The 17584-nt window shown below is 47.5% G+C and overlaps 2 protein-coding genes across 2 annotated transcripts; both read left to right on the plus strand.

Moving 5' to 3' along the window:
- Window positions 1-1438: 1438 nt before the first annotated feature.
- On the plus strand, window positions 1439-5589 carry LOC138360000 (uncharacterized). The gene is made up of 5 exons (XM_069319879.1): window positions 1439-1564; window positions 3724-3926; window positions 4190-4366; window positions 4630-4739; window positions 5029-5589. Exons 2-5 carry the CDS (start codon window positions 3734-3736, stop codon window positions 5068-5070), a joined length of 522 nt encoding a protein of 173 aa, XP_069175980.1. The 5' UTR covers window positions 1439-1564; window positions 3724-3733; the 3' UTR covers window positions 5071-5589.
- Window positions 5590-10121: 4532 nt separating this feature from the next.
- LOC138360001 (uncharacterized) lies at window positions 10122-14202 on the plus strand. Its single transcript, XM_069319881.1, has 5 exons — window positions 10122-10249; window positions 12402-12604; window positions 12868-13044; window positions 13280-13389; window positions 13678-14202. The coding sequence occupies exons 2-5, from the start codon at window positions 12412-12414 to the stop codon at window positions 13717-13719; spliced, it is 522 nt and encodes a 173-aa protein (XP_069175982.1). The 5' UTR covers window positions 10122-10249; window positions 12402-12411; the 3' UTR covers window positions 13720-14202.
- Window positions 14203-17584: the final 3382 nt, after the last annotated feature.

Raw genomic sequence — 17584 nt, forward strand, 5'->3', positions numbered from 1 at the left:
TATATATTTCTCCAAGAAGAGAACCACAGACAATCTAAACAGCAAGAACTCATATAAATATTCTTTAAAGGGGCTGCCAAAAACATCGCAGATTTAGATCACAACTACTAGTAATGGGAGACTTCAATTATATCCAAATTGGAAGGAAAACAATTGACAAGATAAAAGGGAAGGAAACGTTGAAAAACAAAGATGGTAGAAGCTAGTGACAGAAAAGAACTCCATCAGCTGGCAAGGTTTAATAATGAATGTAAAAAGAAGAAGCATTTGAAAGATAGAAGAGATAAAGCTAATGATAAGGGACCTTGAAGACAAAACATCCTCAGCCTATTCATAAAATTTAAATACATGAGATGCCGAGGTTGCTAGAACGCTGAAGCTTCGGCGACTAATCCAAGTATCTGGTGAGCCATTTCTGGTAAGCATTCGGTAAACTCAAAAACTTGATTAACAGAAGGCGAGTGAATTTCTGGAGTGAATGTTACGGTAAAGTGAACTATGATGGAAAGAAAACACAAAACATGCACTACATGAGTAAACACAAAGGACCTGAATGAAGACTCATTCCTCCTTTAAGAGGCAAAACAGCCAAGGACATTAATCAATGGTTTAACAGGAAGTGCTTTGAGGAAAAAAAGAATCTGACTGCCAGGTAACCTAATGAAGGTGAGGTCACTGCCCTGGTTCATGCGGAGGTAAGTGGCAGTGGCTGAGTATCATGAGTAGCTACCTTACAGTGCCGGCCTGGCATGAAGTATCCAGGAATGCGAGGTGCTGGAATGCAGACGAGATTCTACTTCAATTCCTTAGTACTAAGCAAGTAAAACTACGGGTAGTTCTTGTGTTCTAGTTTATCTAGATAACGAGGAAAGTTTGGCCACAGGTCTGAAGTACGCAGGGCCACACTCACTACCCCCCAACACCAGGCAGTGTAAGAGAAGACTCAAGATCACCAGGTTATCGAACAGTTAATAATCTGTAAGTCCAGGGACGGAGCAGATGTTACCCTTCTCCTTTATTCAAAGCTTATAGCAGCCCTAAGAGACGTGTGAAATCTTGCCATAACATTAAGGAGACTGGAGGGAATGAAGGTCATATCCTCGTGTTACCGGCTACAAGCTCCCTACGTTATATCCCAAACCTGTTCTCTCTCATACCTAACTTCCCCACTCGGGCGAGCGATGGGAGGTAATTAGAGCCCTCAAGCGTTCAAACCAGACCCAAGGTCCTTACCACAGTATTCAGCATGGAACCCTGTCATATTACGATTTAATTTGAAAGAATAAAATGTTAACTTATTGAACGCTAAATCGAAGGACTTGCTACTATCTCCAAAATTGGATGTGAGCAAAAGCTGCTTATCGACCAAAAGGGACAGAACCAGCCAGCAACAGGATGCGGCGACCGTTGAAACTCGCTGGTCATCATGACGACGTCCCCAGAAGCCGGCAGTCATTTGTATCGACGCTGGTCGATCGTGCGAGGCGTTCTCCAGGGGTATATAAGAAGGACCCGGCTGCTTCTCCTGCACACATCCTCTTGCCTTGTCTCGCTCTACGTACAGGTGAGCTCCCTCTTCAGCTACTTCTTACCATTAAGCTCCTGTCTTGGAGAGAGAAAGACTCGCTGCTACAGGTAACGTTTTCAACTGCAACATTGCTTCTGCAGGCGAGTCATGTCATTACCAGTGTGCTGGACCACGCAAGTATTCCTGAGTATTGATAAATATTGAAGCTCTTCGGCTTCATTCACGGAAGAATCAGCGCACTGTGTCCAACCTTTTATATTAAATTCATTCTGCTAATCATACGTGTTGTAATAGTTCCGTGTTTATTATGTTATTTTTCTATGCCACGTTACAACTGAGTTTACATTAAGACACAGTACACATACAGGTTGTTCCATCTGAATACTTAAGTTATCACTGATATTAATAGTCATCAACGCTGACTACTGGTAGTCTTCATGACATGTTGCAGTGTGGCCGGGCAGACACCAGCGGGTGATGGGAACTGAGCCCCAGTCTCCACAGCATAACTGGGGCTCTCCTGGCAGATTGATTGATAAAGACTAAGTCATTCAAAAGGTGGCATGGGTAAGTGGAGGTTTTTTAGAGTCATTATCAGTACCTGATACTGGAGATCTGTGGATGGATGGGGTCTTATGGCCCGTATATATAAACAACCTTGGTCGCCAGGTTGCAGTTTAATGTGCAAGGCGATGCTTTATACTTGAACAGTACAACCTCGGTAGTTTGGTACCATCAGGATCGTCGTCCTTTTCGAGGAATGGCATTTGTCCGTCTGGGAAATTACGGTGGCATTCTGGGTCGCGATATTCTTTCTTCAGAATGGGGAGGTCAGTGTTGGAGTCATGGTGTTGGTGTGGACATACGTGGAGTGCGGGTATTTGTTCCGGCTGATTTTATTGTTACGTGTGGACCAGCTTTCGTCTGGTGTGTGCGTTGCCACTGAACTCGCTGGGCGGAATGAAGAGCACATGGCAAGTACTTTTGTCTTCGCTGTGGAGAGCTTCCTGGTGTCGGTTGTGGGAGTTTTGGGCGGTCCGTCGTCGTCTTCGGTGATATTTTCGTTGGCAGGGGCAGCCAGGGTGGATGGCGTCCCTGTTACCGGACTGGTTGTGGGGCCTGTTGTGAGGTCGAACGCCGGGCCGGCCGCAGCTGGAGGAGCTCGGAGGTCACCGGTTACCGTCACCGTCGGTAGTCCATTTGCGGTGACCAGTCGGTTGATGTTATAGGTTGACGTCGTTGTCCGCCAATTTGTCGGCGAGGTGTAGAAGTACCATCAGGAGGGTGTTGTTGGTGATAACTGCAGACTTGGTTGGGGGTAGTGAGGGTTGCAGAGGCGAGGGGCCAGGCGGTGGTGAGGGAGCAGCAGCTTCCCCAGGTGTTTTCTCTGACAAGGCCGGGGACATAGGCGGGTTGGCTAAATGGGCTGAGGTGAGGTAGTGTTTGCCGGCATCCTTTTTATTTCCTCCTGCCGTTGGAGACAGTCATGCGTGATTGCAGTGTGTGAGCCATTGTAGAGTAGGCAGCTTTGGTGGGAGGATGAACAGGCTGTGTAGAGGTGCTCCTGGACGCAGACACTGCACTTCCTGGTGTAGTGGAAGTATCTGCAGCACTTGTGGAGCTCCGTGTATCGTTCCTTGGTCACTTGGCCAGGTGGAATGGTGATTCCGGCGCACTCAAGTCCGTGTTCTGTGCAGTGGGTCACTTCGATGACCGTGCTGAAGGTCACTTTCAGTGTTGGTCTGCTGGTGTTGTTGGAGTTGGTGCTGGTCTTGGCCACTACCGCGGTCAGCGTCGGGTTCAGGGCGTTGATGCTGGCGAGAATGTCGTCGTCGCTGAGGGCGGAGACCCATGCGCTGATGTGTCTGGCAAACACAGTCGTGTCCGCCAGGTAGTGTCGTGGAGGAGTGAGGGTGAGGCCGGCGTCTAGTAGGGTGGTCGTGGTGGAGGCGGCGAATAGCTCCTCTAGGTCCAGGTCTCTGGAGAAGAGCAAGTGAACACCTTCTCTGGTCTCCAGGATGTCAGCCGGTGAGACACTTCCGACGATAAAGACCTTTTCAAAGATCTCCGCCGCGGTGAGAACGAGGTCCTCTCGGAGGCGTTGAGAGGTGTAGACACACTGACGTCGGGGCCCCTAAATAAACAACAAGTGAACATTGCTGCACTAACATCAAAACTCATCTGTCTTCCCCCAGCACTTCCATCATGAACCCGATGACATCTGTGATGGTGACGGTGGCTCTGGCCATGCTGGTAGCCGGGACTACAACTGCGGCTAGCACAGGCGATCCAGGCGGCCCAGGCGGCCCAGGCGGCCCAGGCGGTCCAGGCGGTCCACCCGGGCCAGGCGCCTTCCCCTTGGGAAAATGCTTCACTGCTGCACAAGGGGAAGACTTCAGTAAGTTGACATTACAAAGAGGAAGAACTTAACCAAAGGTTTAGCTGTTTCGCAAGAACGTAAATGTAACACAAACTCTGCTATATGACTCACTGTTACTTTGTAAATGTTTCCAAATATAAAAAAGTTGTGTAGAAGACTTTTGATAGAGAAGCTGGAGAATGTAGCGGATATAACCTCACTCTCCCTCCCTGTGGTCTACACAGGGGTTGAGGGCCTTCATTCAATCCACTGTTAAAATCAATCACTCCCTCTCCCTACAGAGAAACAGCTGTGCACTGACCTGGGAAAGACCGAGGCCTATTGCAAGGCTAATAAACAACTAATCAAAACTTGCAAGGATGATATCATGACCGGTTCCAACTCCCAGGCCATCATTCAAGCCTCGGCTGACTGCTTGCAATCAGTGACAGGCGTCACCGTGCCTGCATCCAGCATGAGTGAGTATGGTGGCGTCGACTCAGTCCCTGAGGAGTAGATAGAGTAGCTCTAAGGTAGCTAGAGCTGCTCTAGTGCTACTATGTGTATATATATATACATATATATATATATACATATATATATATATATATATATATATATATATATATATATATATATATATATATATATATATATATTTTAACTCACTGTTACAGCAAGAGAATCATAAAGTACCCAATAATTCTCAGCAAAATTAGTAACTAGTTTCTTCTTTTGACAGCTGATGCTAAAACGTACCACAACTATGTGATTGGCCTGTTAGACTCCAACGACACCATCTGCAGTAAGGTCCAGGAAACTATTACTTGCTTCAAAAAGAGCTCTAACATTGTAAGTATAGCATGAGCGCCAGTCTGTATAAACAACATTGTAGGATAAAACACCTTTTTTTTTCTAAATATGTGATCTTGAGTGCCTGAGTCCCGCCTCATAATTTAATCAACCAGTGAGATATTTCCCAACTGTTCACCTATGAGAAGCGCCCAGTATGTAGCGTCTCGCAGCATCTAGCATTGTTATACAGCCCCTCAAGTCACATGACTGTTTTAGACATCATTTGCACAGTTGACAGTGTTCATTTGTGTTCAGTGCATTAACATTTATATTGTTCCGCTTACAGAGTCAGCTGATACAGGACTGTCTCACTAAAGCTGGACGTTAAAAACACCACCAGGACATCGAACACCACCAAGGTATCGAACACCACCAAGGCGTCGAACACCACCAAGGTATCGAACACCACCAAGGCGTCGAACACCACCAAGACGTCAAATAACCATCAGAACTCATTACAGAACCACTGAGGCGAAATCTTAGAAAAACACCCTAGCAACTATTTCAGATTTCGTATCTTTAATTGGATAGGAAAAATTAATCGAGTTTCAAATACTTGATACATTTTTGGTTATAACATCCTTTGCAATGTTTACATCTACATCCCTTCAGTAAAAACAATGAAAACAAAGAACAGTGAAAATAGTTCCTTTAGAAGCAACAGTCTAAGGAACAGCAACTTCTACAACGGCAAAAGGAAGACCTTCACAAGCTGCTCCCAGCTGGGCTAGAGGTTGTGTCTCAGAAGGAACACAAGATCACTGTCTTTAACTTTAACAAAATCTAAAGTTGGTAACTTATGTAACACAATCACTTTTGTTTTCTTTAGTAGTAAATCAATTGGCAACTTTGTGTCTTTATTTCCCGCATTCATTTCTGCATAACAACTCTCCATACATTATGGATAACATATCAAGGATTGTGAAAATACAGTAAATTAAACGATGACAGCTGTTACAAATATATATCTCTCCGAGAGCAAATGTATTGGTCTATGGAACAACTGGCCTGTACAGCTGAACTGTGACTGCTTAGTCTATGCAAAATTATTGATCTTGTCACTGTAGGAAAAATGTTAATTAGCAAAATTTTTGCACAGCACCAATGTAGTTAATAAGTACTGCTACAAAAATACAAATTATGAACAAATTCACAAGGGCCGTGACAAGGATTCGAACCTACGTCCAAGAGCATCCCAGACGCTGCCTTGATCGACTGAGCTACGACATGGTATAAGAATTGCAACCAGAAATTCTACTGAATTTACCAATAAGCAGACCAATATTCGTACCCTAGGGATGCGCCTGCGGACATTCAATCTTTAGTCTGTCATCTTTGATTCTACGTCCGGGTGTACTATGCCCGGCAACCGAGAACATGTTTTCGGTGTGGCCTGTTGGGGCATCAGGCTGCCGGCTGCTCTGAGGCTGCGGTCGCTCCAGCAAACCTGTTCTGGAAAGAGGATTTCCCGCCGCTCCCTGAGACACGAAGGAACTAACACACAACAGTAGGAAGAATAAGATAAAAGTAGGGAGAAAGCACGAAAATACTTAAGAGATGACTGCAGGCACAAGAGGAAACAAGTGAAAAATGACAAACTCGGAGCCGGATAGGAATTCTTGGAAGAAAACGTATCTGGCAAGACTGTAACAGGAGACGGAAGAAGCCGATTTATACTGATTGTAGCTGGAGAACTGTGAGTAGTTTACCACAGTTGGGACACGAGCCAGGGTCTACCACAGTGGGGAGACGAACCAAGGTCTACCACAGTGGGGAGACGAGCCAAGGTCTACCACAGTGGGGAGACGAGCCAAGGTCTACCACAGTGCGGAGACGAGCCAGGGTCTACCACAGTGCGGAGACGAGCCAGGGTCTACCACAGTGGGGAGACGAGCCAAGGTTTACCACAGTGGGGAGACGAGCCAGGGTCTACCACAGTGGGGAGACGAGCCAGGGTCTACCACAGATGGGGAGACGAGCCAAGGTTTACCACAGTGGGGAGACGAGCCAAGGTTTACCACAGTGGGGAGACGAGCCAAGGTTTACCACAGTGGGGAGACGAGCCAGGGTCTACCACAGTAGGGAGACGAGCCAAGGTCTACCACAGATGGGGAGACGAGCCAGGGTCTACCACAGTGGGGAGACGAGCCAAGGTCTACCACAGTGGGGAGACGAGCCAAGGTCTACCACAGTGGGGAGACGAGCCAGGGTCTACCACAGTAGGGAGACGAGCCAAGATCTACCACAGTGGGGAGACGAGCCAAGGTCTACCACAGTGGGGAGACGAGCCAGGGTCTACCACAGTGGAGAGACGAGCCAAGATCTACCACAGTGGGGAGACGAGAAAAGGTCTACCACAGTGGGGAGACGAGCCAAGGTCTACCACAGTGGGGAGACGAGCCAAGGTCTACCACAGTGGGGAGACGAGCCAAGGTCTACCACAGTGTTGAGACGAGCCAAGGTCTACCACAGTGTTGAGACGAGCCAGGGTCTACCACAGTGGGGAGACGAGCCAAGGTCTACCACAGTGGGGAGACGAGCCAGGGTCTACCACAGTGGGGAGACGAGCCAGGGTCTACCACAGTGGGGAGACGAGCCAAGGTCTACCACAGTGGGGAGACGAGCCAAGATCTACCACAGTGGGGAGACGAGCCAAGGTCTACCACAGTGGGGAGACGAGCCAAGGTCTACCACAGTGGGGAGACGAGCCAAGGCCTACCACAGTAGGGAGACGAGCCAGGGTCTACCACAGTGGGGAGACGAGCCAAGGTCTACCACAGATGGGGAGACGAGCCAAGGTCTACCACAGATGGGGAGACGAGCCAAGGTCTACCACAGTGCGGAGACGAGCCAAGGCCTACCACAGTAGGGAGACGAGCCAAGGTCTACCACAGATGGGGAGACGAACCAGGGTCTACCACAGTGGGGAGACGAGCCAAGGTCTACCTTAGTGGGGAGACGATCCAGGGTCTACCACAGTGGGGAGACGAGCCAAGATCTACCACAGTGGGGAGACGAGCCAAGATCTACCACAGTGGGGAGACGAGCCAAGGTCTACCACAGTGGGGAGACGAGCCAAGATCTACCACAGTGGGGAGACGAGCCAGGGTTTACCACAGTGGGGAGACGAGCCAAGATCTACCACAGTGGGGAGACGAGCCAAGGTCTACCACAGTGGGGAGATGAGCCAAGGTCTACCACAGTGGGGAGACGAGCCAAGGTCTACCACAGTGGGGAGATGAGCCAAGGTCTACCACAGTGGGGAGACGAGCCAGGGTCTACCACAGTGGGGAGACGAGCCAGGGTCTACCACAGTGGGGAGACGAGCCAGGGTCTACCACAGTGGGGAGACGAGCCAGGGTCTACCACAGTGGGGAGACGAGCCAAGGTCTACCACAGTGGGAAGACGAGCCAAGGTCTACCACAGTGGGGAGACGAGCCAAGGTCTACCACAGTGGGGAGACGAGCCAAGGTCTACCACAGTGGGGAGACGAGCCAAGGAAGTAGATACTAGCGATGAGCGACGACAAGAGAGCAACACACGAAAGGGAAGTAATAGGGAACTGGAAGTGGGAACTGTAAGAAGACAGAAAGGCCAAGACCTCTACACATTCGTTCGCGGTTGCAAGAGTAACGGCTACATAAAAAGTTACACAAAGAAGAGGGAGGGGGCCAAACAAATGATAATGTGTACAAAAAATACATAATGTAGAGAGCCACAATCAGCGACCAAGTCTGACAAAGAACATTAAGCCATTTCACAAACTCCAGATCCTCCCCGAACCAAACTTATGAGCCTCTCAACAACCATCACCAATCAAAACCCGTCCCACCAACTATAAAACATTTAAGCTTAGGGCCACGAGACCTAAGCTTGTCACCGCTGGATGTCTGTTTGACAGAACTTTCGTGCAGGTGATGGGGGAGTCTGGTCGCAATATATATATATTTCTCCAAGAAGAGAACCACAGACAATCTAAACAGCAAGAACTCGTATAAATATTCTTTAAAGGGGCTGCCAAAAACATCGCAGATTTAGATCACAGCTACTAGTAATGGGAGACTTCAATTATATCCAAATTGGAAGGAAAACAATTGACAAGATAAAAGGGAAGGAAACGTTGAAAAACAAAGATGGTAGAAGCTAGTGACCGAAAAGAACTCCATCAGCTGGCAAGGTTTAATAATGAATGTAAAAAGAAGAAGCATTTGAAAGATTGAAGAGATAAAGCTAATGATAAGGGACCTTGAAGACAAAACATCCTCAGCCTATTCATAAAATTTAAATACATGAGATGCCGAGCTTGCTAGAACGCTGAAGCTTCAGCGACTAATCTAAGTATCTGGTGAGCCATTTCTGGTAAGCATTCGGTAAACTCAAAAACTTGATTATCAGAAGGCGAGTGAATTTCTGGAGTGAATGTTACGGTAAAGTGAACTATGATGGAAAGAAAACACAAAACATGCACTACAGGAGTCAACACAAAGGACCTGAATGAAGACTCATTCCGCCTTTAAGAGGCAAAACAGCCAAGGACATTAATCAATGGTTTAACAGGAAGTGCTTTGAGGAAAAAAAGAATCTGGTTGCCAGGTAACCTAATGAAGGTGAGGTCACTGCCCTGGTTCATGCGGAGGTGAGTAGCAGTGGCTGAGTATCATGAGTAGCTGCCTTACAGTGCCGGCCTGGCATGAAGTGTCCAGGAATGCGAGGTGCTGGAATGCAGACGAGATTCTACTTCAATTCCTTAGTACTAAGCAAGTAAAACTACGGGTAGTTCTTGTGTTCTAGTTTATCTAGATAACGAGGAAAGTTTGGCCACAGGTCTGAAGTACGCAGGGCCACACTCACTACCCCCCAACATAAGGCAGTGTAAGAGAAGACTCAAGATCACCAGGTTATCGAACAGTTAATAATCTGTAAGTCCAGGGACGGAGCAGATGTTACCCTTCTCCTTTATTCAAAGCTTATAGCAGCCCTAAGATACGTGTGAGATCTTGCCATAACATTAAGGAGACTGGAGGGACTGAAGGTCAAAATCCTAGTGTTACCGGCTACAAGCTCCCTACGTTATATCCCAAACCTGTTCTCTCTCATACCTAAGTTCCCCACTCGGGCGAGCGATGGGAGGTAATTAGAGCCCTCAAGCGTTCAAACCAGACCCAAGGTCCTTACCACAGTATTCAGCATGGAACCCTGTCATATTACGATTTAATTTGAAAGAATAAAATGTTAACTTATTGAACGCTAAATCGAAGGACTTGCTACTATCTCCAAAATTGGATGTGAGCAAAAGCTGCTTATCGACCAAAAGGGACAGAACCAGCCAGCAACAGGATGCGGCGACCGTTGAAACTCGCTGGTCATCATGACGACGTCCCCAGAAGCCGGCAGTCATTTGTATCGACGCTGGTCGATCGTGCGAGGCGTTCTCCAGGGGTATATAAGAAGGACCCGGCTGCTTCTCCTGCACACATCCTCTTGCCTTGTCTCGCTCTACGTACAGGTGAGCTCCCTCTTCAGCTACTTCTTACCATTAAGCTCCTGTCTTGGAGAGAGAAAGACTCGTTGCTACAGGTAACGTTTTCAACTGCAACATTGCTTCTGCAGGCGAGTCGTGTCATTACCAGTGTGCTGGACCACGCAAGTATTCCTGAGTATTGATAAATATTGAAGCTCTTCGGCTTCATTCACGGAAGAATCAGCGCACTGTGTCCAACCTTTTATATTAAATTCATTCTGCTAATCATACGTGTTGTAATAGTTCCGTGTTTATTATGTTATTTTTCTATGCCACGTTACAACTGAGTTTACATTAAGACACAGTACACATACAGGTTGTTCCATCTGAATACTTAAGTTATCACTGATATTAATAGTCATCAGCGCTGACTACTGGTAGTCTTCATGACATGGTGTGGCCGGGCAGACACCAGCGGGTGATGGGAACTGAGCCCAAGACTCCACAGCATAACTGGGGCTCTCCTGGCAGATTGATTGATAAAGACTAAGTCATTCAAAAGGTGGGATGGATAATAGGAGGTTTTTTAGTCATTATCAGTACCTGATACTGGAGATCTGTGGATGGATGGGGTCTTATGGCCCGTATATATAAACAACCTTGGTCGCCAGGTTGCAGTTTAATGTACAAGGCGATGCTTTATACTTGAACAGTACAACCTCGGTAGTTTGGTACCATCAGGATCGTCGTCTTTTTCGAGGAATGGCATTTGTCCGTCTGGGAATTTGCGGTGGCATTCTGGGTAGCGATATTCTTTCTTCAGAATGGGGAGGTCAGTGTTGGAGTCATGGTGTTGGTGTGGACATACGTGGAGTGCGGGTATTTGTTCCGGCTGATTTTATTGTTACGTGTGGACCAGCTTTCGATTGGTGTGTGCGTTGCCACTGAACTCGCTGGGCGGAATGAAGAGCACATGGCAAGTATTTTTGTCTTCGCTGTTGAGAGCTTCCTGGTGTCGGTTGTGGGAGTTTTGGGCGGTCCGTCGTCGTCTTCGGTAATATTTTCGTTGGCAGGGGCAGCCAGGGTGGATGGCGTCCCTGTTACCGGACTGGTTGTGGGGCCTGTTGCGGGGTCGAACGCCGGGCCGGCCGCAGCTGGAGGAGCTCGGAGGTCACCGGTTACCGTCACCGTCGGTAGTCCATTTGCGGTGACCAGTCGGTTGATGTTATAGGTTGACGTCGTTGTCCGCCAATTTGTCAGCGAGGTGTAGAAGTACCATCAGGAGGGTGTTGTTGGTGATAACTGCTGACTTGGTTGGGGGTAGTGAGGGTTGCAGAGGCGAGGGGCCAGGCGGTGGTGAGGGAGCAGCAGCTTCCCCAGGTGTTTTCCCTGACAAGGCCAGGGACGTAGGCGGGTTGGCTAAATGGGCTGAGGTGAGGTAGTGTTTGCCGGCATCCTTTTTATTTCCTCCTGCCAGTGGAGACAGTCATGCGTGATTGCAGTGTGTGAGCCATTGTAGAGTAGGCAGCTTCGGTGGGAGGATGAACAGGCTGTGTAGAGGTGCTCCTGGACGCAGACACTGCACTTCCTGGTGTAGTGGAAGTATCTGTAGCACTTGTGGAGCTCCGTGTATCGTTCCTTGGTCACTTGGCCAGGTGGAATGGTGATTCCGGCGCACTCAAGTCCGTGTTCTGTGCAGTGGGTCACTTCGATGACCGTGCTGAAGGTCACTTTCAGTGTTGGTCTGCTGGTGTTGTTGGAGTTGGTGCTGGTCTTGGCCACTACCGCGGTCAGCGTCGGGTTCAGGTCGTTGATGCTGGCGAGAATGTCGTCGTCGCTGAGGGCGGAGACCAATGCGCTGATGTGTCTGGCAAACACAGTCGTGTCCGCCAGGTAGTGTCGTGGAGGAGTGAGGGTGAGGCCGGCGTCTAGTAGGGTGGTCGTGGTGGAGGCGGCGAATAGCTCCTCTACGTCCAGGTCTCTGGAGAAGAGCAAGTGAACACCTTCTCTGGTCTCCAGGATGTCAGCCGGTGAGACACTTCCGACGATAAAGACATTTTCAAAGATCTCCGCCGCGGTGAGAACGAGGTCCTCTCGGAGGCGTTGAGAGGTGCATACACACTGACGTCGGGGCCCCTAAATAAACAACAAGTGAACATTGCTGCACTAACATCAAAACTCATCTGTCTTCCCCCAGCACTTCCATCATGAACCCGATGACCTCTGTGATGGTGACGGTGGCTCTGGCCATGCTGGTAGCCGGGACTACAACTGCGGCTAGCACAGGCGGTCCAGGCGGCCCAGGCGGCCCAGGCGGCCCAGGCGGTCCAGGCGGTCCACCCGGGCCAGGCGCCTTCCCCTTGGGAAAATGCTTCACTGCTGCACAAGGGGAAGACTTCAGTAAGTTGACATTACAAAGAGGAAGAACTTAACCAAAGGTTTAGCTGTTTTGCAAGAACGTAAATGTAACACGAACTCTGCTATATGACTCGTTGTTACTTTGTAAATGTTTCCAAATATAAAAAAGTTGTGTAGAAGACTTTTGATAGAGAAGCTGGAGAATGTAGCGGATATAACCTCACTCTCCCTCCCTGTGGTCTACACAGGGGTTGAGGGCCTTCATTCAATCCACTGTTAAAATCAATCACTCCCTCTCCCTACAGAGAAACAGCTGTGCACTGACCTGGGAAAGACCGAGGCCTATTGCAAGGCTAATAAACAACTAATCAAAACTTGCAAGGATGATATCATGACCGGTTCCAACTCCCAGGCCATCATTCAAGCCTCGGCTGACTGCTTGCAATCAGTGACAGGCGTCACCGTGCCTGCATCCAGCATGAGTGAGTATGGTGGCGTCGACTCGGTCCCTGAGGAGTAGATAGAGTAGCTCTAAGGTAGCTAGAGCTGCTCTAGTGCTACTATGTGTATATATATATACATTATATATATATATTATATATATATATATATATATATATATATATAAATATATTTTAACTCACTGTTACAGCAAGAGAATCATAAAGTACCCAATAATTCTCAGCAAAATTAGTAACTAGTTTCTTCTTTTGACAGCTGATGCTAAAACGTACCACAACTATGTGATTGGCCTGTTAGACTCCAACGACACCATCTGCAGTAAGGTCCAGGAAACTATTACTTGCTTCAAAAAGAGCTCTAACATTGTAAGTATAGCATGAGCGCCAGTCTGTATAAACAACATTGTAGGATAAAACACCTTTTTTTTCTAAATATGTGATCTTGAGTGCCTGAGTCCCGCCTCATAATTTAATCAACCAGTGAGATATTTCCCAACTGTTCACCTATGACAAGTGTCCAGTATGTAGCGTCTCGCAGCATCTAGCATTGTTATTCAGCCCCTCAAGTCACATGACTGTTTTAGACATCATTTGCACAGTTGACAGTGTTCATTTGTGTTCAGTGCATTAACATTTATATTGTTCCGCTTACAGAGTCAGCTGATACAGGACTGTCTCACTAAAGCTGGACGTTAAAAACACCACCAGGACATCGAACACCACCAAGGTATCGAACACCACCAAGGCGTCGAACACCACCAAGACGTCAAATAACCATCAGAACTCATTACAGAACCACTGAGGCGAAATCTTAGAAAAACACCCTAGCAACTATTTCAGATTTCGTATCTTTAATTGGAAAGGAAAAATTAATCGAGTTTCAAATACTTGATACATTTTTGGTTATAACATCCTTTGCAATGTTTACATCTACATCCCTTCAGTAAAAACAATGAAAACAAAGAACAGTGAAAATAGTTCCTTTAGAAGCAACAGTCTAAGGAACAGCAACTTCTACAACGGCAAAAGGAAGACCTTCACAAGCTGCTCCCAGCTGGGCTAGAGGTTGTGTCTCAGAAGGAACACAAGATCACTGTCTTTAACTTTAACAAAATCTAAAGTTGGTAACTTATGTAACACAATCACTTTTGTTTTCTTTAGTAGTAAATCAATTGGCAACTTTGTGTCTTTATTTCCCGCATTCATTTCTGCATAACAACTCTCCATACATTATGGATAACATATCAAGGATTGTGAAAATACAGTAAATTAAACGATGACAGCTGTTACAAATATATATCTCTCCGAGAGCAAATGTATTGGTCTATGGAACAACTGGCCTGTACAGCTGAACTGTGACTGCTTAGTCTATGCAAAATTATTGATCTTGTCACTGTAGGAAAAATGTTAATTAGCAAAATTTTTGCACAGCATCAATGTAGTTAATAAGTACTGCTACAAAAATACAAATTATGAACAAATTCACAAGGGCCGTGACAAGGATTCGAACCTACGTCCAAGAGCATCCCAGACGCTGCCTTGATCGACTGAGCTACGACATGGTATAAGAATTGCAACCAGAAATTCTACTGAATTTACCAATAAGCAGACCAATATTCGTACCCTAGGGATGCGCCTGCGGACATTCAATCTTTAGTCTGTCATCTTTGATTCTATGTCCGGGTGTACTATGCCCGGCAACCGAGAACATGTTTTCGGTGTGGCCTGTTGGGGCATCAGGCTGCCGGCTGCTCTGAGGCTGCGGTCGCTCCAGCAAACCTGTTCTGGGAAGAGGATTTCCCGCCGCTCCCTGAGACACGAAGGAACTAACACACAACAGTAGGAAGAATAAGATAAAAGTAGGGAGAAAGCACGAAAATACTTAAGAGATGACTGCAGGGGAAACAGGAAACAAGTGAAAAATGACAAACTCGGAGCCGGATAGGAATTCTTGGAAGAAAAAGTATCTGGCAAGACTGAAACAGGAGACGGAAGAAGCCGATTTATAGTGATTGTAGCTGGAGAACTGTGAGCAGTTTACCACAGTGCTGAGACGAGCCAAGGTCTACCACAGTGTTGAGACGAGCCAAGGTCTACCACAGTGTTGAGACGAGCCAAGGTCTACCACAGTGGGGAGACGAGCCAAGGTCTACCACAGTGGGGAGACGAGCCAAGGTCTACCACAGTGTTGAGACGAGCCAAGGTCTACCACAGTGGGAAGACGAGCCAAGGTCTACCACAGTGGGAAGACGAGCCAAGGTCTACCACAGTGTTGAGACGAGCCAAGGTCTACCACAGTGGGGAGACGAGCCAAGGTCTACCACAGAGGGGAGACGAGCCAGGGTCTACCACAGTGTTGAGACGAGCCAAGGTCTACCACAGTGGGAAGACGAGCCAAGGTCTACCACAGTGGGGAGACGAGCCAAGGTCTACCACAGTGGGGAGACGAGCCAAGGTCTACCACAGTGGGGAGACGAGCCAAGGTCTACCACAGTGGGGAGACGAGCCAAGGTCTACCACAGTGGGAAGACGAGCCAAGGTCTACCACAGTGGGGAGGCGAGCCAAGGTCTACCACAGTGGGGAGACGAGCCAAGGTCTACCACAGTGTTGAGACGAGCCAAGGTCTACCACAGTGGGGAGACGAGCCAAGGTCTACCACAGTGGGGAGACGAGCCAAGGTCTACCACAGTGTTGAGACGAGCCAAGGTCTACCACAGTGTTGAGACGAGCCAAGGTCTACCACAGTGGGAAGACGAGCCAAGGTCTACCACAGTGGGAAGACGAGCCAAGGTCTACCACAGTGGGGAGACGAGCCAAGGTCTACCACAGTGGGGAGACGAGCCAAGGTCTACCACAGTGGGGAGACGAGCCAAGGTCTACCACAGTGGGGAGACGAGCCAAGGTCTACCACAGTGGGGAGACGAGCCAAGGTCTACCACAGTGGGGAGACGAGCCAAGGTCTACCACAGTAGGGAGACACGCCAAGGTCTACCACAGTGGGGAGACGAGCCAAGGAAGTAGATACTAGCGATGAGCGGCGACAAGAGAGCAACACACGAAAGGGAAGTAATAGGGAACTGGAAGTGGGAACTGTAAGAAGACAGAAAGGCCAAGACCTCTACACATTCGTTCGCGGTTGCAAGAGTAACGGCTACATAAAAAGTTACACAAAGAAGAGGGAGGGGGCCAAACAAATGATAATGTGTACAAAAAATACATAATGTAGAGAGCCACAATCAGCGACCAAGTCTGACAAAGAACATTAAGCCATTTCACAAACTCCAGATCCTCCCCGAACCAAACTTATGAGTCTCTCAACAACCATCACCAATCAAAACCCGTCCCACCAACTATAAAACATTTAAGCTTAGGACCACGAGACCTAAGCTTGTCACCGCTGGATGTCTGTTTGACAGAACTTTCGTGCAGGTGATGGGGGAGTCTGGTCGCAATATATATATATTTCTCCAAGAAGAGAACCACAGACAATCTAAACAGCAAGAACTCGTATAAATATTCTTTAAAGGGGCTGCCAAAAACATCGCAGATTTAGATCACAGCTACTAGTAATGGGAGACTTCAATCATAAACAAATTGGAAGGAAATCAATTGACAAGATAAAAGGGAAGGAAACGTTGAAAAACAAAGATGGTAGAAGCTAGTGACCGAAAAGAACTCCATCAGCTGGCAAGGTTTAATAATGAATGTAAAAAGAAGAAGCATTTGAAAGATTGAAGAGATAAAGCTAATGATAAGGGACCTTGAAGACAAAACATCCTCAGCCTATTCATAAAATTTAAATACATGAGATGCCGAGCTTGCTAGAACGCTGAAGCTTCGGCGACTAATCTAAGTATCTGGTGAGCCATTTCTGGTAAGCATTCGGTAAACTCAAAAACTTGATTATCAGAAGGCGAGTGAATTTCTGGAGTGAATGTTACGGTAAAGTGAACTATGATGGAAAGAAAACACAAAACATGCACTACATGAGTCAACACAAAGGACCTGAATGAAGACTCATTCCGCCTTTAAGAGGCAAAACAGCCAAGGACATTAATCAATGGTTTAACAGGAAGTGCTTTGAGGAAAAAAAGAATCTGGTTGCCAGGTAACCTAATGAAGGTGAGGTCACTGCCCTGGTTCATGCGGAGGTAAGTAGCAGTGGCTGAGTATCATGAGTAGCTGCCTTACAGTGCCGGCCTGGCATGAAGTATCCAGGAATGGGAGGTGCTGGAATGCAGTCTTCAACTTAGAACCCGTAGTTTTAAGCAAGTAAAATTATGGGTAGTTCTTGTGTTCTAGATTCTCTAAAAAGGAGGAAAGTTTGGCCACAGGTCTGAAGTACGCAGGGCCACACTCACTACCCCCCCCCCCAACATCAGGCAGTGCAAGAGAAGACTCAAGATCACCAGGTTATCGTACAGATGATGAGAGATTAAGTCCAGGGACAGACCTGATGTTACCCTTCTCCTTTCTTCAAAGCTTATAGCAGCCCTAAGAGATGTGTGAGATGTTGCCATAACATTAAGGAGACTGGAGGGAATGAAGGTCATATCCTCG

This window comes from Procambarus clarkii, chromosome 94 (genome assembly GCF_040958095.1).
Source record: "Procambarus clarkii isolate CNS0578487 chromosome 94, FALCON_Pclarkii_2.0, whole genome shotgun sequence".
Taxonomy (NCBI): Eukaryota; Metazoa; Arthropoda; class Malacostraca; order Decapoda; family Cambaridae; genus Procambarus; species Procambarus clarkii.